This window comes from Symsagittifera roscoffensis, chromosome 3 (genome assembly GCF_963678635.1).
Source record: "Symsagittifera roscoffensis chromosome 3, txSymRosc1.1, whole genome shotgun sequence".
Classification (NCBI taxonomy): domain Eukaryota; kingdom Metazoa; phylum Xenacoelomorpha; order Acoela; family Convolutidae; genus Symsagittifera; species Symsagittifera roscoffensis.
In genome coordinates, this window is record NC_087064.1 from 15492023 (window position 1) to 15514117 (window position 22095).

The following is a 22095-nucleotide window of genomic DNA, read 5'->3' on the forward strand; positions in this document are numbered from 1 at the left end:
TTCAGTTTCAAATTTGATTTTTCGCGGACTTCTGATTTCTTTTTGAGTTCAGTTCTTTTCTTTTTTTAAAAAGAAGACAAACTCCAATAGCGAAAGCGTTAAGATCATGAAAAACGTGATCAGTTCTAGTTTCGAAAGTCGAGTTTCATTATTGAATCCCAGCGAAAAAAAATTACCATTGGATCCAGAAGTTCAGGTTTTTTCAAAAAAATAAGTCATCATTTTTTTCTTGTTCACTTGCCTTCATTGACTCTTTTCCAATTTTCTATTGGCTATGTTTGATTTCTTAATAATCATTTTCCTTATTGAGTCAACCGTAATCAATCGATTTTTTTTGCGTTGAAAAAGTTTGCTGCTTGCGGGGAATTGTTTTTCAAATTTGTCAGCTTGGAGTTGGGAATATCACAGTTTCAAAAATTAGTTAGAGTAAGAAAGTCATTGAGTTCTTATCAATTTTTTTTTGCAAACAACACGGATGTCAATATAAAATGATGGAACATCTTCTGGTTTTTTTTATTACTGATTGGGTGAGTTCTATTCTTAAGCTTGTTCACCGCTTTAAATGAAAATCAGGGATTTTGTACTGGCCTCCTCCAAAAGGGGCATTTTGGTCTGCGTTGTCTATTCGCAATTTTCTTATGATAAGAGCTACAGACTACAGCGGTTGGAATCCGCAGACCTTCTTTCTTGGAAACATCACATCAATATTTAAAGCGCACATTACTAGTTAATTGCCTAATAATCCAGCCTGGAGTTGAAAGTCTCACCCGAGAGCGTTAAATTTATTGACAAGAGCTATTGTTAAAACAATAGTTATCAAAGAGAATAAATTACTGGGTTTTTTAGTGGTTAAATAAATATTATCAATATAAATTGATGGAACATCTTATAGTTTTTTTATTACTGATTGGGTGAGTTCTATTCTTAAGCTTGTTCACCGCTTTTAGTTATTAGGTTGTAGGGAGTCGTGAGTTTTAATCACTAGGCTACTAGAATAGAAGTCTTGTTCCCGTCAGTTAGCGTCTCTGCTTACCTTGCATTTTTTTGACAGTAGGGATGTAAAAGTCATTTATCACAAATTTTGCCGCCTATTTAAATTCTCAGCATGAATTTTACGGAACGAAAAAAAATCCTTTCAGAATCGATCAAGTTATAAGAGATAGTTCTTAATTTGGCTGAGAATAATCTATCACATTTACGTCTGATTTTTATAGAAAATTTTGTGGGTGTGAACAGGTTCTGAATAAAAAAGAGTCAATAATTGAGACTAAAGAATTAAGACTTTTTTTGTTTACCATAAGTGTAGCAATGTTACAGATTTTCGAAAGTCGAAGTTTTTTGAAAAAACAAGTTAGTATTTTTCTGTTTACTTGTGTTCATTGACTTGTTCCAACTATCTGTTGGCTACGTTCATGATCTATAGGATCCTCCAGGATTATTGCCAACATGTTATGGAGGACCAGGAAAAGTACAGTCAAGGAACTTTTTCTAATACCTGTGTTCTTGTTCGCTGTGTGATATATCAAATTAAACAAAAACTAATTTCAGATTTGAGATTCAGATTCTTAAACAAACAAAAGTCGTATCACATCAAGTCGACATAGCTTAGCGGATAATGCATGTGTTTGAAAATCAAAAGTTCGAAAGATCAAATCACCAAGAAGTCAAATTTTGAATGAAATTCAAAAATTACTGAGGGTTTGACTAGTTGATCGCAAAAGGAGTGGTAGACACCCAGTACCAGGCCAAGGCGGTACTGGGGGTGGGTGAGGGAGAAGGTAAAATTTTTTTGATATTGGCTTCTTACCTCCCAAAATTTCAGCCCTCTACGGCCACGGGAGTGTATTTTTGAATGTGGATGGTGTAAAGTTGAAAAAATTGAATCGGGCAAATTTTGAACGTTCCATCACACAGCCAAACATCTCGATGTAATATCAAACTCTGGATATTGTTCCGATATCCAAAAATCAACACTCTTTCTGGATCTTCAATGCCGCTATCGAAGACGCAAAAATCCTTGTGTTGCTTTGGCACTTCAAAATGTCTGTCGACAATTGGAGGCAACGTGGGTCTGTCATTAACCTTCTGTCGATTGAGGGCCCGATTAATCGCCGACCGGCAAGGAAGTGCTAATTGAACTGCTTTTTCTTCGGAGACAGACGGCAGGCCGTTTGCTATAATTATGCTATTGACTGGTACTTGCTGAATTTTTGTGTCCTGTTTCATTTTCTGCACGAGAAGCCTTGTATCCGAACGACCAGGAAATACTTCGTTCGTGTGCTCTTTTCTAGAGGAAATAAGATCGTTTTCTCGGGTTATTGCTGTCGTTTTGCATTTATGGGACCCCCATCTTGAACACTTCCAGTGAATGTTTCCATTCTTTGTATCCTGTTTTTTCGTAAACTCGTGGCCACCGATTACAAACGTTCTCCGATTCTGTTGCAATAGACCCCAAGAAATTTGACTCACTTAGTCTTTAGAACAATTTCCTTAAGTGAAAGACTCAAATTGAGTCCAAAAATTTAGATTCAAATGAATTAACACGTGCTGTATCTTTCCGATTCTAATTAGGACTTTGAAAGCTTACATTATGGGACCTCATTATGGTATATAGGGCAGATTAGTATAGGGTAGATTGGTATGTAGGATATAATGGCATAGGGTAGAATGGTATAGGGTAGTTTGGAATAGGGTATATTGTCCTGCCACCGTTAATCATAGTCAATTAAGTTCAGCAGTAAAATTGAATCATTTTTTCAAAAAAATTGAATTGTCACATCGAAACATCTTTCGGGAGCAGCGTGAGAAAGTTCAGATCAACTTAACCATTGCGCACCCCACTAAGTTATCTACTAAAGAATTGCAACCCCTATAAAAAAGCAGTAAATTGGTGCTAAAGCGTTCGTGGGACAACAGATATGTGCATTTCAGGACTAAAATAATCGGCTTAATAGTCCCTTTTTTTAAAGGGGCTAATTGTTACGTAGTGTGATACACTAAGGAACTCTGAACGACAGCATCTGATTTTAAAAAGAATCAACGCAATCATTATTCGACAACTTGCTGTAATTTTGCTGGCTAGACTTTAAAACTGTTGATATATTTGTGCAATGTGAATATCAGATTTCAATATAGTTTTTGTATAACTATCAGTAATTCAACTAAACCAGTGATAGTCTTTTCTCTTTTTTGATTAGCATTCACTGATTAGTTTTGAGCTATTTTCTTCCGGCCGTAATTGAACTCAGAAATCCGCATACTTCTTAGAAATTTGTTGGCATCAATGAAGTTCTCGCAAAATTTACTATGTTTCCACTATCTGCCCATGCCATGCCCACTTGCTTGGTGCTGCTGTATGGGAATGCTTACAAATTTCTTGTTCCGGACTATATTACGGAACAAAACATTTCTAGTTTTTTACAAAAACATTTTTATGCCCAATTATACCACAATATCAAGTGAGGGGGTCCGGTCAGATGGTTGAAACATGGTAAATGTGGCGCGAACTTCGTTGAGGCCAAAAACAACTTCAAAGAGTTTTCGGTTCAAGACGAGTTCTCATTGAAATTAGATAATTTGAGAATAGGATGACCTCTAAATTTAAGCACAATTCTACATAGTTTCATTTAAACAAATTTCAACTTAATTTAGTTGCTTACGCTTTTTGCAATTTTAACGTTTGTGTAGATGTTTACACTTGCGAAGCAATGTGTTATAGTACGAACTTTTTTTCCAACCTAAGTCGCAAATATAGTTGCGACCACAATATTTGCTGCGTCTAATTTGCGGCATCGAATTTGCAATGAGATATTTTATTGTGATAAGATATTTTAAGGCAATAAGACAATATTTGCACTAAGATATTTTGAGACAATATTGCGACTTCAATATTTGCTGCGTAGAATTTGCGGAATCGAATTTGCAATGAGATATTTTGTTGCACCTTTGATATTTAGTTGCCCCTTTACAGCTTATTGATAACATTTGCTTTGACATTCGAATAGTATCAGTTTACGCAGTTGATGCATTTTTAATTCATCAAGTGAACCGAAAAAAGCTATTTGTTTCAAACCACATAAAAAAAATAAAACCTTGGTTTCAGAAACTTTCTAACTCAATATATTTTTTGAAATGGGTATAATTTATACTTAATGTGGCTTTATGATTTGCATTTTTGTACTTGCAAAGTTGTATCTTTTTGTATTTGATGCTAATTTTGCTGCATCGAATTGGCTATCTATTAGCATATGTAGCTGCATTATTGATGGCTAGTTTTAGGTGATTTTAAGCATCCGTGGATGAATGGTTGGTGCGTGAGACCAAAATTTGCTAGGTCGCAGATTTTTGCTAAGTCTCGAGTTTTTCCAAATTCGAGGCTTCTTTATACTTTTTCTTATGTCACTTGAAAGAGCTGCTTTTTGGTCGTCTTCTTGCAAGTGTTTGCGAAGCGCAGCTTCGCCTCTGGTAATTTTGTTTTCGAGTTGAAAATTTTTTTAAAACAAATTAACTTCATCATTTGATAACTTGCTTCATAATAAATTCAATTTTCTTGGCTTCCTCGCTCGGCACACTTGGTCTAGAGGTTACGACTACGCCTAGGCCTACGAAGAACCTGGACTCGAATCTGACCAGGTTTTTTTTCAAGCTGCAAATTTTCTGTTTCAATTCTTTTCCTTGTTTTGTCGGCTTAGTTGTCTTTTCACTGATTTTCTTGTGCTGCAAACAAATTTCTTTGAATTTACTGGATCTGATTGTTTTGGTTAATTTTTTTGTTTTCACTTAAAAGTCCTATTTGGCCTCATTTGTTTCGGCTGATCTTCTATTGGTTTAAAGAAATTGCATGAAGGGAAAATTTGAATTTTATCATTTTTCGTGCTTCCGGAGGGGGCGTCCAAGTTTAGAATTCAGATCTTTCATGTTTTTCATGGCAACAGCTTTTTTTCGGCTCAACAGGAGTTCACCCAGCTTTTTCGGCCTATTTGCCGCGCCATGTTTCTGAATATTTATTGAAAGTCGGTGATTGCGTTTCTAAACGTTTTTTTTTCTCAAATTTAACATCATTGCAAATTTTTTGTTTCAAAATTTTTTGGACTTGTTTATGTTTTCTGTCTGCTAACGTGCAATGCTAAGTTGTTGTGGTATCGGAAGTGATTCTAAAATTTGCTTCGACTCTGTGTTTTACCACTCATTCTTATATTTCCCCTCTTAATTCAACAGCCTTTTATTGAAAACACGTAACAGTAAACTATGACACATTAAGTTTCGATTTTTCAAGTTTTTCATTCTTGAAATTGTTTCTTCAATCGAAGTTGTCGGAATATTCTGTGCTACCTCGCACTTTAACCGTCCATCCTTGTTATTGTTGGATCTTTGCTGAATAATGAATTGTTTGTTTGCTGCATCGAATGTATGTTGCTGCGAGCTATTTTTCTCGATGCAAAGCGATGCAAGACGAACTACTTGAGGAGAATTGAAGAAATTAGTTTTTTTTCAGCAAAGTTGCTTTAAAGAAACATGCAATGTATTCAGGGCACGATATAAAACTTGATTTGGCTATTTCAATTAAAATATGAAAACTTGGATAGAAGTCATTTTCTTTGATAAGTTTTGTTGAACGTCCAATTTTGATCGTTTTCCCTCTGAGTAAGTATATCCAAGGCTCGTAACATGGCAAGATGGTTGCCGAGTGAAACTTGCTCCAAAATGTAACCCCGAATTTCAGGTGGGGCAAGTTTGAATGAGTTATGATTTTGGATAATCTGATGAATCTTTTTGTAGTCCCGCTTATTAGTGGATTGTAAGCCATCTGTGAGAATTACTTTTAGGAACATAACAAGTAAAGTAAAAGAAAAATTTTTCATTGAAATTTATTTTCTGAAGACTTTGGTGTACTGGAAGGAAATATTTAGTATTGGATAATTAGGAAAACTATTTTTATTTAGCTAGCGCGTTACCAGCTATTGTGTATTTTATAATCAATTGTGAGTTGTTATCGTGAATGAAACATAGAAAACGAAAAGGCAAAAGCTGTAAAATAGTAAATTAATGAGAGGAAATGGGAAGTAACGGTTTTGACGTAATTTAATTTTTCTCCTAACGACGGCTTTTAGTAAGAGTTAAATGAAATTAACAGGAACCCAATCAAATTATACGTCAAAGAACGCTGGAAAAGATTAATTTATAGCCTTTTTTCTTTTTTAGAAAATAAATGTACTGCTTCAAATTGTTGGCGTTTTTTGAATTGCAGGACGTTTTTCAAAATGGTAAATAAAGGCTGAGGATAATGAACAGCGATGCGTTCCTCGAGTTTGAGGATTTACTGCAGCGGCATAATTACAAATTCAGTAATTTTCAATTCGCGTTCAAGTCATACGACCCCTGGAGTGCCCTAATAGAGGCTGAAAAGGCAGAAAGAACTCGACATGCGAGCGCATTTCGGGGTAACAATAGAAATAAAAAGGATGTCCAAAATAGCCCAAAAACTGAATCGATGTTTTCAAACCCACCGAGTGGAGATGATGTCAAAAAGAAGGTATTAAATTCGCCTGCAGTGGATCATGCGATCCGGAGTCTGAAGCTGGAATCGAACGAAGAGTCTGAGGAACAGTTGAGAAAAAGAGCCAGAGATATTGTAGACATGATGGCACATAACCAGACATACTCGTGGGCCAGAACGATTGCTGGCTCGCTTTACTTCATTATGAAGAGAACTTTCAATAATATATTTGTGAATGCGGGTGCTTTCGAGCAGGTAAATTGCGGGTACTTTCGAGCATTTGTTTACTCAACGAATGTGAACCCCTCCATTTAATTGGTGTATACCACATAATTGACCAGAATGGATTTAGGAGTTTTGCCCTAAGAACAAGTCGATAATCTGAACGTTCTCAAGTGACTTGAAAAACTTTATTTTGCTTTTTTGTTTTGTGCTCTCGATTCGAATTTTGGGGAAAAAACTAATTCTATAAGTTTTTTTTGTGGTTTTTGGAGGGATTTAAATTTTTTTTGCGTGAGTTTTGGTTAAGAACTGAACAGCACGCTAAGAACTGTTCATGCTTGCTTAATTTATTATATTGCAGATCAAAGAACTGTTCAACAAGGGACCGGTGGTGTTTCTGCCCTCCCATCGGAGCTACATGGACTTCCTCTTAGTCTCTGTCATCCTGTTCGCTTATGATCTACCCATCCCAGTCATTGCTGCGGCCATTGACTTTCTAGGCATGAAATTCGTGGGAGAATTACTCAGACGTTGTGGTGCTTTTTTCATTCGAAGAAGTTTCAAAACCGACAAGGTGAGTATTTTTTTGGCGCTTACGTACTCCTAGAAACCGGTTGCCAGTTGTTAAAAGCCACTGGCAATGGTTACAACCGAATGGTCAAAGTAAACGGAATTTCTTTTTATTTCTATCTAAAACTATCTTTTTTATTATCCTATAAACTTTTGATTATAATTTGAAAATTTCTTTTTTTTTCAATCGTGACAATGATTGTTTGGCTTATTGATAATATGAGCAGTGATACTTCATAGAAATTTTCCGTTTGCAGCTGTATTGGACAATCTTCTACGAGTATGTGCAAACACATCTGCACGCAGCCAAGTTCCCGATTGAATTCTTTATTGAAGGCACTCGAAGCAGAACAGGCAATTTCCTCTATCCGAAGTCGGGAATGCTGAACGTCGTCTGCCAGGTTAGACATGTCCCATATGAGAAGGAAATATTTTGCAGTATTTTCAGGCTTTTTCTGGAGTGAAATGCTCAACTTTGTTATGAAATGCTCCTGTTATACCCTCAACCACTAGGTGAGGTATAAAGTATGTTATGTAATCAAAGTCTATGCTGAACGCTAACTAAGAATAGAGAAATAGAGAGATTAAGAGAACAACTTAATTTCCACTCTCTATGTTTAAGTCTGGCTGACTCTGACCTCGAATCGCTTGAGAGACAGAGTTTCATAATAACTAGTACATATGTCAATACGTATAAATAGGTACTTATTTAATCATCAGACTTCTATATGTGTTGCTTAATCAGTTATGTTTATAATATGGAATCATTACCAACTGGTAGTTTTAGCACCTACATGTAGATCATTACTAAAGGATGTTTTCTATAATATCCGTACGGATAACATTTCCCTCTTTTTGATTAAGTGAGAACTTCATTTATTTATTCATTTTCTATTTTTCAGTGGGGTTGGTAGTTTCTGATTGTACGTTTTGTTCCAATCGGATTGCGGTGTGTGATGCGGTTTGGTCCGTGACTTCTTCTCGTTCTCGTTGAAACGGCATGGAGATTCCTCTTACTGGTGAAATGGCTTGGAGTATATTCATTGCCTCCTCGAAATTTTTGCTGAAGGATTCTTCAGTCGTTTTGGGTTTATCCAAGATGTATCGGGAGCATGTTGTTTTTTCTGCCGGAGTAGTGTTATATCGGGAGCTTGTCTCTTTTTCTGCCGGTGTAATGTTGTGTAAATCATCATTTCTTGTGATTTCCGGGGTTTCTGTTTCCATGTGTATTTCGGTACACATAATTTCCTCGGAAGAACAGAGTGACTGGAGTGTTTCGGAGAACGGGTTCTGGCTGTTGTGTGGGGTTACGTTTGTATTGTCTTGTTCGTTGACGTCGGCTGTAGTGAGATCGACATGCGCTACCAGGCAGGGTGCAGAAGTTTCTGCAATTTGTGCAATGGGTATAGCCTTTCCGAATTTGGTGGCTAGTGCACTTTTTCTTTGTCGTGATGAACGTCGGATTTCGGGTGACTTCTGCTCCGGTGTGGCATTTATGTCTATACGTTTTGCGGCCGGTTTATCTGGCGAAGGTGTGTTCTCGTTCACGTCTGTGTCTGATGAAAGGGAAATGGACGTGTCGCATTCGAATTGGTATTTAGATAGGTCATTTTTCGGTTTTTTCTGAGGGCTCATTTTACCAGCTGGTTTTGGGCGTTGTTGAGGTTTGGAGGTTTTTGTTTGTTTTGTTCGTTGAGCGAGCTTTGACTTGTTGTTGAATGTGCTGAGTAATTTCTGTGGTCCTAAGGCCTTTCGGTTTAGTGTTTGTTTTAGGACGTCTTGGGTTGTTTTCGGAGGTGATCGCTTAGGGCTGATTGTACCCTGTGTGTCTGCTGTGGCAGGCGTGGGTTTCGTGGTCTTTTCTCCTGAAACACGTGGTTTTGCACGAGGTAGGTGCTTATATGTCACAAAATCCTTTAGAGCTGCCGGCCTACATTTTCCGTAGACCCTTGGGTCCGGAATAAAAGCTAAACCGTCGTGTCGAACTACCCGGGGTTGTTTACCATCCTCTCTTATCCATGCGGTATGTGGAGAGTAGTTTTGTACCGAACCATTTTCAATAATCTTGAATTGTGCCCCGAATGTGCCCGGGTTTTTAGGTTTTCGTGCGATCGTTCCTGATTTTCGAGCTATCTGTTCTATTCGACGTCCGGTTTTAGGGTCAATGGTGTGCGCGGGACCTTTAAATCGGTCTTTTAAAAATACTAGTGGTAGATTTTGTTTTTCCTGATTAATGAGCAATCTTATCGGTTTGCGCGTTCTTAAAGTTTCAAGATTATTAGATTTTTCCATTAGAAATGATCGTTTGAGTTTTAACGCGTCGTAAGGTTTATTTGAAAGAGGCAAATGCGCACCTATTGGGAATTTCAGGAGCAGTTGCCTGTCGTATTCGTCATCGCTGCTCTGCAGCGTAATTGCGTCCTGTTGGTTACGGGGATCCGGTTGGACTTTGGCGCGTTGCTTTCCTGGGTTTACTTTCGTCGAGGTACCTGTTGCACCCTGCGAGCTGGCTGTAATTCGGGCAGTCTCGTTGTTTTCAGAGTCCACTGGGGTACAAGTCAGTTCCGGTAGGTAGTGTTGATCTTGTTTTTGTGTGCCTAGTCCTCTAGTATTCGTCTCTTTGTAAACTAGATCCAGTTCATCATCGCTGTTATTTTCACGATCCCACATAGCTTCCGCAGAGAGTGCTGGTTTTGTAAGGACTTTCTCATCTAAACATGATAGCTTAGTTTTTTCCCATGAAAGATTTGAAAGTTTCGGTGATGTGCTAATATTCGTTAATGGTGTATTGGGCCGCCTTCCAAAATGAGCCTCAAACGGAGTTATTTTTGTGGTTGCGTTAGGTGTGATACGAAGTGTTTTAATTAGCTCTGCAACGTCAGATGCAAGTTTATATGGTTTATTACTTTTGTAGATTTTCATGATTGATAGTCTTGATTTTAGGGTTCTTATTAGCCGTTCAACCATTCCCATTGCTCAGTGGTCATCCACTGGTGCGAATATTAGCTTGATATTATTAGTTTTACAATATATTAAAAACTTTTTGGCCCGAAAACCTTGTGCCTGATCACATCTGATATTACGGGGTACACCATGATTTACGATATGGTTTTGCATAAATCGAATGATTGTATCAGCCCTGTTATTTGAGACCACTTTTGCGTATGGGAAGCGTGAGAAACGATCTACCCCAACTAAGATATAGACTTCTTTATTATTTTCGTCTGGTAATGGGCCTGCAAAACCCAGTTGGATTTCTTCGTTCGGCTCGACGACCGCGTCCAAAGTCGTATAATGCTTTTTTCCTGATATGACCTTAAGGTTCTTACCTTTTTCGCGGCAGTTTTTGCAATTTTGTGCGGTGGCCACAATATCCCGGTGCAAGTAGGGATACCACACATGCTTTGCGGCTTCGATCATGCCGCCTTGACCTGGATGGGTTAAGTGTAACGCGTCCATCATTGTTGGTCGTAATTGCTTAGGAATAACGACCCTGTCGTCATATAACAAAATGCCGTCCCTGACTGATAATCGATGACGTACATTGTAGAAGTAGGGGCCATAGCACTGTTTCACATTGTCCCATTTTTGTTGCCTGATCATGTTTAATAATGGTGAGAGATTCCGATCACGTCGTGTAGCTGCTGCCAGGAATTCGATGTCCATTACTTTCCTCAGGTTTTTACGAAATAACGGCGTGTCCTCCTCCTCCACTGTGGTTGTTTGGCATTCCGATGTGGTCGTTTCATTTAGGGTGGTTTGGCAGATGGCGTTGACCTTTTCGTTTTCGATCCTTCGAAACGTATAACTCTCCTCCGACGGGATTACCTGATGAGTCACGTCACTAAATATGAGTTCTTGCGGTGGCGGTTTTTATAAATAGTCATTGAATGTGGCGTAATTGATAGGGGGAAACAATAGTTGTGTTTGCGAGCCACTGTGGCATTTTCTCGTGATGGCGTTGACCTTTTCGTTTTCGATCCTTCGAAACGTATAACTCTCCTCCGACGGGATTACCTGATGAGTCACGTCACTAAATGTGAGTTCTTGCGGTGGCGGTTTGTATAAATAGTCATTGAATGTGGCGTAATTGATAGGGGGAAACGATAGTTGTGTTTGCGAGCCGCTGTGGCATTTTCTCGTGATGTGCTTAAAAGGGGGCAAGGCCATTCCTTGTTGTAATTGTCGATTCATTATCGATAGTTTGCTGTTATGGCTGTTTTTCACGTTGTTCGAAGTTGAGTGTGAATTTTGGTTTTGAGAGTGACTGTTTTGTAACAATTGACTATTAACAGTGAATGCAGTTTGTGTGTGAACCGAATTTGAAACTTCACAGTTCTCGTTCCGGTCGAGCTTTCTGGTGCCTAGATTTCCAACTGGATTTTTGTTCAACGCGATGTTTTGATTACTGCTGTCTTGAAATTCTAAGCATGTGACGAAATCGTCGATTAGCGCGACGACAAACTGTTCGTCCCAATATGCGGGGGTTGTGGTTTACCGACTGGATGTCGTGAAATGTAATCTATAAGACCCATTTTACTGCCCGCAAGATGGCGTATGTCGAAATCAAATGGAATGAGCCTATCGATCCATCTAGTTAACCGACTTTGGTAGGTTTTATTACCTCTAATACTTCGTAGAGCACTTACCAATGCGTGGTGATCTGTGATTAAAGTGAACCTTCTACCATAGAGGTAATACTTAAAATGTTCGATAGCCCATACTGCGGCTAATAGCTCGAGCTCGTTAACGGAATATTTTTGTTCACGCGAATTCAAAAACCGCGATGCGTACGCAATGGTTGCCCATCCATCTGGTGTTTCCTGTTCGAGTGCCGCGCCTAGTCCCTCGCGGCTGGCGTCACACACGATCCGCGTTTCTCTGTTGCTTACGAAGTGTCTATTTTCCGTAATATTTTGAACTGCCACTAGAATGTTACGAAACGCTTTTTCATGCTCTTCCTTCCATACAAAGTTAAATTTGTTGGTTGTGGAGAGTAGGGGTCGTAACGGAGTACATAGTTGAGCCAGATTAGGTACAAACTTGTTCAAATGATGAACAGATCCCATAAAACTTTTGAGTTGTTTAAAAGGTTTTGGGTGGTGTAAGTTTACTATAGCATCGGTTTTCTTTTGCATCGGGGTTATTCCATAATTATTAATTACGAAACCTAACCACTCTACTTCTTTGCACCCAAATTTACATTTGTCAACTGAAATGGCCATGTTTTCGGTATCTAACTTGTTAAGGACTCTCGTTAGTTTATCTATGTGTTGTTCTTTGGTGCCGTGAGAAATAATCAGGATATCATCTAAAAATGCAAACGTATCCTTCTCATTATTGAGAGTCAGGTCGATGGCTTTCTGAAACTCCGCGGGCATATCGGTGAATCCGTAAAAACCTGTTTGAAATTGGTAGGTTCCGGTCGCTCTACCCCCAATAATGCTAAAATTACATTGTGATCGTGTTGTTTCGTCGAGTGGCAGTTGACTATGCGCATAACGTAAATCTAGGGTTGAAAAGTACGTGGTCCCCGGTTTATTTGTTCCTTTCTGAGCCGATTGCGCTATATTATCTAACAAAACCTCGATATTTGGCATTTGGTGTTTGTTTTTATGGATAGATTTGTTGATTTGTTTCGAGTCCATTGCCAATTTTATCGATTGATCCTTTTTTACTGTTATTACAATAGGGCTTATAAATTGTTGATCGCTGCATTTGTCCAGACGGTTTATATGCCCTTGGTCAATGAGTGATCGAATTTCATTTTCCACTTTCTCTTGACAACGCCTTGAATTCTTTCAAGAATTTTGTATGGACCATGTGATTCTTTGAACGCCCTATTCGTGTACAGAGACCAGGGTACGTGGTTTTAACCCATTTCGCTATCTGCTTGTCTGAACACTCAATGCTGTTGACATGAAAATTGGACTTACCAACTGGTTTTCTTTCCTGGTGCAGTTTTATTCCGATCTGTGGAAGAAGATTGCGTCCCATGATGTTCGCTCTTCTGTCGTCCACCACTATGAATGAAGCTGTTCGAATTGTCCATCCCCCGGATTCTATAGGAGCGATTAACCTGCCCAGTGACGGGATCTTGTAGCCATTATAACAAACCATTCTGTTTGCCTCATCGTCGTCTGCTATTGATGTTTTCACCGCCGATTTGACAGTAGATGTAAGGAGATTGGCTGTTTTTTCATTCACGAATGATGTTGGAGAACCTGTATCTGCGATAAACACGATATTGTTTGTTCCTGAACGGACCCGAAAGAGAAGACCTTGTAGGTCGTTATCTGTTATGCCTTCTGCTCGTTGTGGTTCGAATTTGATCCAGTTGGTAGATGTGTCATCTGGATGTACCAACTCCCAACCCGGGATTATATTACCAGCTTGGAGATAATCTACGTAGGCGGTCATATCTGTTTCTTGAATATCCTGTTGGTGAGGAATGTTTTCTTGAATGGCGTTTACTCCACTAGACTTGCATAGTCTGGCGAAATGACCCCTTTTTGTACATTTATTACAAATTTTATCTCGTGCCGGACACTGTGCTAAGTGGTTAACTGAGAAAGTGTTACCACACTTGAAGCAATCTTTATTCTGTGTGGGTCTTTCTCCACGACTGCGACCCCCCCGGGATTGTGATTTATAACCACCCCTTCTTTGGACGAAGTTCATCGGTTCTGATTTTATGTTTGGAACTCCGGTGTGGCTATTAGACGATCCTTGCTTTCTGATGTGGACTTGATTCTCGAGGCCTCTTTCCCGTCGTATTGCATAATTCAATGCTTGGTCGGGTGTCAATGTTTCCGCTAGCAGATCTTTTTGAACTTCGTCGTTCGTCATGTTTGCCGTAAACAAGTCTCGTATTATTTCTGATTCGAGTCCCCCATCATTGCATGCGGTACATTTGAAATTACCTTTGACCACGAGTTCTGTAAGTCCACAGTGGAATTCTTTCAGTGTTTCTGTTTTTCCTTGCTTGCGTGTGAAAGCTTCGTATCGGTCGAATGTTACATTTCGTTCTTTCACAAAGAGTCGTGTTAACCTTGCCCAGAAATCTCTGGTTGTTGTTTCTTGTATTCGGAGATCTGGGTAATATTGTGATATTCTTCGTTGGCCTTCGGCTCCTAGACATAGATAAATGTAACTTCTACATTTAATGTCTACCCATGGAACGCCGTCTACAGTAGGGCCTAAACTATCTAATTGTGCACATTGGTTTTCCCATGTTGCTTTCTTCTCTTGATTACGAAGATTCCGGTCACGGATTTGAACATTGGTCTCTCCTTCGATGGGAAGTTCGTATCCAGGTTCCTGAGGTCGTCTAATCGCAGGAGGGTTTCGGAGTAGTTTTGATAAATCTATTCCGTCTTTGGCAATTATACCCAAAAATAACTGCTGATTCCATTTTTCCCACTCAACTGGTGGGCCCGCCGAGGCTTTCTGCCAGAATGGCGAAATTCCTAGGGTTTTTTTGTGATTGCTGGCTGCGCCATGTTATACCCTCAACCACTAGGTGAGGTATAAAGTATGTTATGTAATCAAAGTCTATGCTGAACGCTAACTAAGAATAGAGAAATAGAGAGATTAAGAGAACAACTTAATTTCAACTCTCTATGTTTAAGTCTGGCTGACTCTGACCTCGAATCGCTTGAGAGACAGAGTTTCATAATAACTAGTACATATGTCAATACGTATAAATAGGTACTTATTTAATCATCAGACTTCTATATGTGTTGCTTAATCAGTTATGTTTATAATATGGAATCATTACCAACTGGTAGTTTTAGCACCAACATGTAGATCATTACTAAAGGATGTTTTCTATAATATCCGTACGGATAACAGCTCCGTTCTGCAATAGTTTTAAGGTAGGGTGAAGTATGCAGTAACAAGTAGGAAATTGCATCAGTTGTTAGTTCAGGAAGTTGCTTTTTACAGTAACTGTATCAACTACTATTCCAGGTGCGGTGTTGGAATAGACATCACAATCGATATCATGTTTCGTCTTTCAGGACTTCTTCAAAGGCCGAGTGACTGACGTGTTCTTCGTCCCCGTCAGCATCAGCTACGAACGACTGTTCGAAGAGTCGCTCTATGCGTTCGAATTGGCCACTGGACTTCCTAAGCCAAAAGAGTCTACATCCGGAATGCTGAAAGCGAGAAAGGTTCTGGACGAAAACTTTGGAAATATTTACATCAACTTCGGTCAGCCCTTCTCACTGCGAGAGGCAGCGTACAATCGAGTGGACAGATCGCGGTTTGCGTGTACACCACTGTTTGATCAGTTCGTTTCAGAGGAGAGCGAACTCTTTGTACAGGAACTGTCATTGTACGCTATTGCTCGAATACAAGTAAGTCTTCATGCTTTTGCAATTAATACTCATCGCGTTATGTACTTCATTGTTTCATATGCCATTCATGAGCCTCTTATTTGCTGTAGTATTGCCCTGATGATACAAATTTACTATGTATGTGAAATATTTTTTGAAGACTGAAATCTATTTTTAAAGGTGGAAATGTTTTTAGGAGAATATCTACATACAGCCTTGGCATCTGATCGCATCGGTACTCTTCAACTACGCATTCTGCAATCACAACAGAGCCTTGCCAGCCATGTTGCTTGTGGAAAAGGTCAACCAACTATCGAATCTTCTGAAAAATGTCAACTGCAAACAGATCATGACCTCGCACTCTTTAACTGACGTCATCAGTGTTTTGGAGTGTCACCATAAAACAGTTCATTTTTGCACTTTCTCTAAGATGTTTCTGTTAGCTCCTGAAGAGTTGTATTTCACTAAAGAAGGAAAAACCGTTCCCATTATTCCAGTACAACTTCTGATGTATCAGAATATGTTTGTAAACCACTTAGCGCCATTGTTTATTGCTGTCAACATTGTTGAGTGCCAAGGAAGTTTCATTTCGAAACAAGAATTCGACCATAAATGGAAATTGGCTCTTTCGATATTCACTCAGGAATTCGTTGCAATTGAAAATGATCCAATTCAAGTTCTCGAAGTTCTGGAATCGCAGAAAGTTACATTCTACGATACGAGATCTGAAATAATTTCGCTAAATTTGGAGAGTTATAAGTTGAAAAATCTTTTGAACGACGTTGCTCGGCCTTATTTCACTATACTTTATCTTACTGTTGCAAACTTGTATTCTTACAGTCTTGTTTCTCAGAGTATTGGAGAGTATAAATTTGACAGCCTAGCGTCACTTAACTCATCAGTTCGGTCTAAAATCACACAGTGTTATGACTCAGGCAAATTATCTGGAGTAGCCGCTGTTACAACTGCTGCGGTAAATAATGTATTTAACCTTTGCAAATCTAGAAATATAATTGTTACCAAGAAAAAACAAGGAACGACAATCATCCAGGTCGACCAATCAAAATGCTCGAACTTGTTGAATGAAATTCAACAGATTTTCCCCTGCGACCAGTTTATGTTCGCGATGAGTTCTATCAAATCTAAATTGTAAAACTTTGTAATAGTGAATTTTATTGAAAGTTTGTAGATTGAAATAATTTTGTATTGTTTGGAACAAATCGTATAGTCTAGTTGTTTTTTGTTCTATGAAAATTAGCGTTTTAAAAAAGATTTTCCATCATAATGAAATCATGCGAAGATTCTTTGAATGCACAAAAATAGAAGTTGTTAGCTGTACCGACCGAGTGGCATGACGTTTCAGATAGTTCAGGCCATGTCTGATAAATTGCTTAAACCAAATCTCATATGGTCATTTTGTTCACGATGTCATCTTCATCGGCTCCCCCCAATAAACCCTAAAGATTTTGAGCTACCGAAGTTCAAAGACCCTCGAGAATCCGGACTTAAACATGGACTCACCTTAGACGACATTCAACCACCGCCTACCTATGATCATATTGTGCTACCAAAAGACAGGAAGCTGGCATACGTCCCATCGCAGCCTATTTTGGCCAAAGAAGAGAAAACCGGGAAGAGACTGCATGAAATAATAGGAATTGAAACCGACTTGAAGAAGAACACTGTTTTGAGCAAACAATTTGGAATCGTCGCTTTGAGCGGAGGTACAGAAATATACTCTAATTTACAAAGACTCGGCAAAGTTAGCTCGAATAGAGTGAATAAAAAAGGATGTAAACGGATCAAGCATCTACCAACGAGTTCTAGTATATGGATTTGAAAGCTTAAAAAGAAAAAAACTTGTAGTTTATGAATTTCCTATTTTTAGGTAATTTTCTACACGAGAATTTCGAGCACGTACGAAATTCTGTGAACTCTCAGATCGAAGACAACATGTACGCTCAATAAAAGCTAAACCGTCGTGTCGAACTACCCGGGGTTGTTTACCATCCTCTCTTATCCATGCGGTATGTGGAGAGTAGTTTTGTACCGAACCATTTTCAATAATCTTGAATTGTGCCCCGAATGTGCCCGGGTTTTTAGGTTTTCGTGCGATCGTTCCTGATTTTCGAGCTATCTGTTCTATTCGACGTCCGGTTTTAGGGTCAATGGTGTGCGCGGGACCTTTAAATCGGTCTTTTAAAAATACTAGTGGTAGATTTTGTTTTTCCTGATTAATGAGCAATCTTATCGGTTTGCGCGTTCTTAAAGTTTCAAGATTATTAGATTTTTCCATTAGAAATGATCGTTTGAGTTTTAACGCGTCGTAAGGTTTATTTGAAAGAGGCAAATGCGCACCTATTGGGAATTTCAGGAGCAGTTGCCTGTCGTATTCGTCATCGCTGCTCTGCAGCGTAATTGCGTCCTGTTGGTTACGGGGATCCGGTTGGACTTTGGCGCGTTGCTTTCCTGGGTTTACTTTCGTCGAGGTACCTGTTGCACCCTGCGAGCTGGCTGTAATTCGGGCAGTCTCGTTGTTTTCAGAGTCCACTGGGGTACAAGTCAGTTCCGGTAGGTAGTGTTGATCTTGTTTTTGTGTGCCTAGTCCTCTAGTATTCGTCTCTTTGTAAACTAGATCCAGTTCATCATCGCTGTTATTTTCACGATCCCACATAGCTTCCGCAGAGAGTGCTGGTTTTGTAAGGACTTTCTCATCTAAACATGATAGCTTAGTTTTTTCCCATGAAAGATTTGAGAGTTTCGGTGATGTGCTAATATTCGTTAATGGTGTATTGGGCCGCCTTCCAAAATGAGCCTCAAACGGAGTTATTTTTGTGGTTGCGTTAGGTGTGATACGAAGTGTTTTAATTAGCTCTGCAACGTCAGATGCAAGTTTATATGGTTTATTACTTTTGTAGATTTTCATGATTGATAGTCTTGATTTTAGGGTTCTTATTAGCCGTTCAACCATTCCCATTGCTCAGTGGTCATCCACTGGTGCGAATATTAGCTTGATATTATTAGTTTTACAATATATTAAAAACTTTTTGGCCCGAAAACCTTGTGCCTGATCACATCTGATATTACGGGGTACACCATGATTTACGATATGGTTTTGCATAAATCGAATGATTGTATCAGCCCTGTTATTTGAGACCACTTTTGCGTATGGGAAGCGTGAGAAACGATCTACCCCAACTAAGATATAGACTTCTTTATTATTTTTGTCTGGTAATGGGCCTGCAAAACCCAGTTGGATTTCTTCGTTCGGCTCGACGACCGCGTCCAAAGTCGTATAATGCTTTTTTCCTGATATGACCTTAAGGTTCTTACCTTTTTCGCGGCAGTTTTTGCAATTTTGTGCGGTGGCCACAATATCCCGGTGCAAGTAGGGATACCACACATGCTTTGCGGCTTCGATCATGCCGCCTTGACCTGGATGGGTTAAGTGTAACGCGTCCATCATTGTTGGTCGTAATTGCTTAGGAATAACGACCCTGTCGTCATATAACAAAATGCCGTCCCTGACTGATAATCGATGACGTACATTGTAGAAGTAGGGGCCATAGCACTGTTTCACATTGTCCCATTTTTGTTGCCTGATCATGTTTAATAATGGTGAGAGATTCCGATCACGTCGTGTAGCTGCTGCCAGGAATTCGATGTCCATTACTTTCCTCAGGTTTTTACGAAATAACGGCGTGTCCTCCTCCTCCACTGTGGTTGTTTGGCATTCCGATGTGGTCGTTTCATTTAGGGTGGTTTGGCAGATGGCGTTGACCTTTTCGTTTTCGATCCTTCGAAACGTATAACTCTCCTCCGACGGGATTACCTGATGAGTCACGTCACTAAATATGAGTTCTTGCGGTGGCGGTTTTTATAAATAGTCATTGAATGTGGCGTAATTGATAGGGGGAAACAATAGTTGTGTTTGCGAGCCACTGTGGCATTTTCTCGTGATGGCGTTGACCTTTTCGTTTTCGATCCTTCGAAACGTATAACTCTCCTCCGACGGGATTACCTGATGAGTCACGTCACTAAATGTGAGTTCTTGCGGTGGCGGTTTGTATAAATAGTCATTGAATGTGGCGTAATTGATAGGGGGAAACGATAGTTGTGTTTGCGAGCCGCTGTGGCATTTTCTCGTGATGTGCTTAAAAGGGGGCAAGGCCATTCCTTGTTGTAATTGTCGATTCATTATCGATAGTTTGCTGTTATGGCTGTTTTTCACGTTGTTCGAAGTTGAGTGTGAATTTTGGTTTTGAGAGTGACTGTTTTGTAACAATTGACTATTAACAGTGAATGCAGTTTGTGTGTGAACCGAATTTGAAACTTCACAGTTCTCGTTCCGGTCGAGCTTTCTGGTGCCTAGATTTCCAACTGGATTTTTGTTCAACGCGATGTTTTGATTACTGCTGTCTTGAAATTCTAAGCATGTGACGAAATCGTCGATTAGCGCGACGACAAACTGTTCGTCCCAATATGCGGGGGTTGTGGTTTACCGACTGGATGTCGTGAAATGTAATCTATAAGACCCATTTTACTGCCCGCAAGATGGCGTATGTCGAAATCAAATGGAATGAGCCTATCGATCCATCTAGTTAACCGACTTTGGTAGGTTTTATTACCTCTAATACTTCGTAGAGCACTTACCAATGCGTGGTGATCTGTGATTAAAGTGAACCTTCTACCATAGAGGTAATACTTAAAATGTTCGATAGCCCATACTGCGGCTAATAGCTCGAGCTCGTTAACGGAATATTTTTGTTCACGCGAATTCAAAAACCGCGATGCGTACGCAATGGTTGCCCATCCATCTGGTGTTTCCTGTTCGAGTGCCGCGCCTAGTCCCTCGCGGCTGGCGTCACACACGATCCGCGTTTCTCTGTTGCTTACGAAGTGTCTATTTTCCGTAATATTTTGAACTGCCACTAGAATGTTACGAAACGCTTTTTCATGCTCTTCCTTCCATACAAAGTTAAATTTGTTGGTTGTGGAGAGTAGGGGTCGTAACGGAGTACATAGTTGAGCCAGATTAGGTACAGAGTCAAATGATCATTGAGTCAAATGATGAACAGATCCCATAAAACTTTTGAGTTGTTTAAAAGGTTTTGGGTGGTGTAAGTTTACTATAGCATCGGTTTTCTTTTGCATCGGGGTTATTCCATAATTATTAATTACGAAACCTAACCACTCTACTTCTTTGCACCCAAATTTACATTTGTCAACTGAAATGGCCATGTTTTCGGTATCTAACTTGTTAAGGACTCTCGTTAGTTTATCTATGTGTTGTTCTTTGGTGCCGTGAGAAATAATCAGGATATCATCTAAAAATGCAAACGTATCCTTCTCATTATTGAGAGTCAGGTCGATGGCTTTCTGAAACTCCGCGGGCATATCGGTGAATCCGTAAAAACCTGTTTGAAATTGGTAGGTTCCGGTCGCTCTACCCCCAATAATGCTAAAATTACATTGTGATCGTGTTGTTTCGTCGAGTGGCAGTTGACTATGCGCATAACGTAAATCTAGGGTTGAAAAGTACGTGGTCCCCGGTTTATTTGTTCCTTTCTGAGCCGATTGCGCTATATTATCTAACAAAACCTCGATATTTGGCATTTGGTGTTTGTTTTTATGGATAGATTTGTTGATTTGTTTCGAGTCCATTGCCAATTTTATCGATTGATCCTTTTTTACTGTTATTACAATAGGGCTTATAAATTGTTGATCGCTGCATTTGTCCAGACGGTTTATATGTCCTTGGTCAATGAGTGATCGAATTTCATTTTCCACTTTCTCTTGACAACGCCTTGAATTCTTTCAAGAATTTTGTATGGACCATGTGATTCTTTGAACGCCCTATTCGTGTACAGAGACCAGGGTACGTGGTTTTAACCCATTTCGCTATCTGCTTGTCTGAACACTCAATGCTGTTGACATGAAAATTGGACTTACCAACTGGTTTTCTTTCCTGGTGCAGTTTTATTCCGATCTGTGGAAGAAGATTGCGTCCCATGATGTTCGCTCTTCTGTCGTCCACCACTATGAATGAAGCTGTTCGAATTGTCCATCCCCCGGATTCTATAGGAGCGATTAACCTGCCCAGTGACGGGATCTTGTAGCCATTATAACAAACCATTCTGTTTGCCTCATCGTCGTCTGCTATTGATGTTTTCACCGCCGATTTGACAGTAGATGTAAGGAGATTGGCTGTTTTTTCATTCACGAATGATGTTGGAGAACCTGTATCTGCGATAAACACGATATTGTTTGTTCCTGAACGGACCCGAAAGAGAAGACCTTGTAGGTCGTTATCTGTTATGCCTTCTGCTCGTTGTGGTTCGAATTTGATCCAGTTGGTAGATGTGTCATCTGGATGTACCAACTCCCAACCCGGGATTATATTACCAGCTTGGAGATAATCTACGTAGGCGGTCATATCTGTTTCTTGAATATCCTGTTGGTGAGGAA

The 22095-nt window shown here is 39.5% G+C and overlaps 1 protein-coding gene across 1 annotated transcript; it reads left to right on the forward strand.

The window, feature by feature from the left end:
- Positions 1–6129: 6129 nt before the first annotated feature.
- On the forward strand, positions 6130–17591 carry LOC134841235 (dihydroxyacetone phosphate acyltransferase-like). Its single transcript, XM_063857085.1, has 6 exons — positions 6130–6751; positions 7080–7292; positions 7546–7689; positions 15310–15648; positions 15824–17351; positions 17516–17591. Exons 1-5 carry the CDS (start codon positions 6284–6286, stop codon positions 16778–16780), a joined length of 2121 nt encoding a protein of 706 aa, XP_063713155.1. The 5' UTR covers positions 6130–6283; the 3' UTR covers positions 16781–17351; positions 17516–17591.
- The last annotated feature ends 4504 nt before the right edge of the window (positions 17592–22095 follow it).

What these genes read in the sequence shown, in the direction of transcription:
- LOC134841235 (XM_063857085.1), top strand. Translation starts at nt 6,284, where the DNA reads ATGAACAGCGATGCGTTCCTCGAGTTTGAGGATTTACTGCAGCGGCAT. An exon ending in GAAGTTTCAAAACCGACAAG is followed by an intron (nt 7,293 to 7,545) that starts GTGAGTATTTTT and finishes TTCCGTTTGCAG; the next exon opens with CTGTATTGGACAATCTTCTA. An exon ending in TGCTGAACGTCGTCTGCCAG is followed by an intron (nt 7,690 to 15,309) that starts GTTAGACATGTC and finishes TTCGTCTTTCAG; the next exon opens with GACTTCTTCAAAGGCCGAGT.